The 523-nt window shown below is 64.2% G+C and overlaps 1 protein-coding gene across 1 annotated transcript in view; it reads left to right on the forward strand.

Moving 5' to 3' along the window:
- LOC104508252 (neuron navigator 1-like) overlaps nt 1–523 on the forward strand; it is a gene marked incomplete at its 5' end in the record, with an annotated part of 2,669 nt that overhangs the window by 677 nt on the left and 1,469 nt on the right. The window contains 2 exons of the mRNA XM_010149811.1: nt 1–100; nt 436–519. The exon at nt 1–100 is cut by the window's left edge and continues 12 nt beyond it. Coding sequence (XP_010148113.1) covers nt 1–100; nt 436–519 — 184 coding nt within the window. The remainder of the gene's footprint in view (nt 101–435; nt 520–523) is intronic.

Consider the following 523-nt stretch of genomic DNA (forward strand, 5'->3'; position numbering starts at 1 on the left):
ATCAGCCTGGGCACCCCCGGCTCCATGAAGAAGGGCAAGACCCCTCCGGTGGCCGTGACCTCCCCTATCACCCACACTGCCCAGAGCACCCTCAAAGTGGCCCCTGATGCGGAGAGGGTTGGGTGGTGTTTCCATGGGCCTTTCCTGAGCACCTGGCCACGGGACACCCTGTGGCTTCACTCGGACCCAGCAGCTGGATGTGGGCTGGAGGTGGTGGCAGGGCTGTGCAGGCAGTTTGTGGGTCTGGCCCCACACTGAGCCCTTCTTTCCCAGGGCTGTGCCTGCCCCATAGTCATGCTCTGGGCTGGGGCCTCGCTGGATGCACCAGGGGCCTGGCCGTGGCTCTGCCCCCAGATCTGGGGCAGAGGCATGTCCCTTCATCTCCATCATGCCCCCAAAGCCTCCCAGGACACTAACCCATCCTTCCCTGCCCACCAGGCAAGCCCGAGACCAAACCCACTGACAAAAGCAAGCTGTCTGTGAAGAGCACAGGCCTGCAGCGCTCCTCCTCCGATGCTGGCCG

The sequence above is a fragment of the Eurypyga helias genome, unplaced genomic scaffold (assembly GCF_000690775.1).
Source record: "Eurypyga helias isolate BGI_N326 unplaced genomic scaffold, ASM69077v1 scaffold20404, whole genome shotgun sequence".
NCBI lineage: Eukaryota > Metazoa > Chordata > Aves > Eurypygiformes > Eurypygidae > Eurypyga > Eurypyga helias.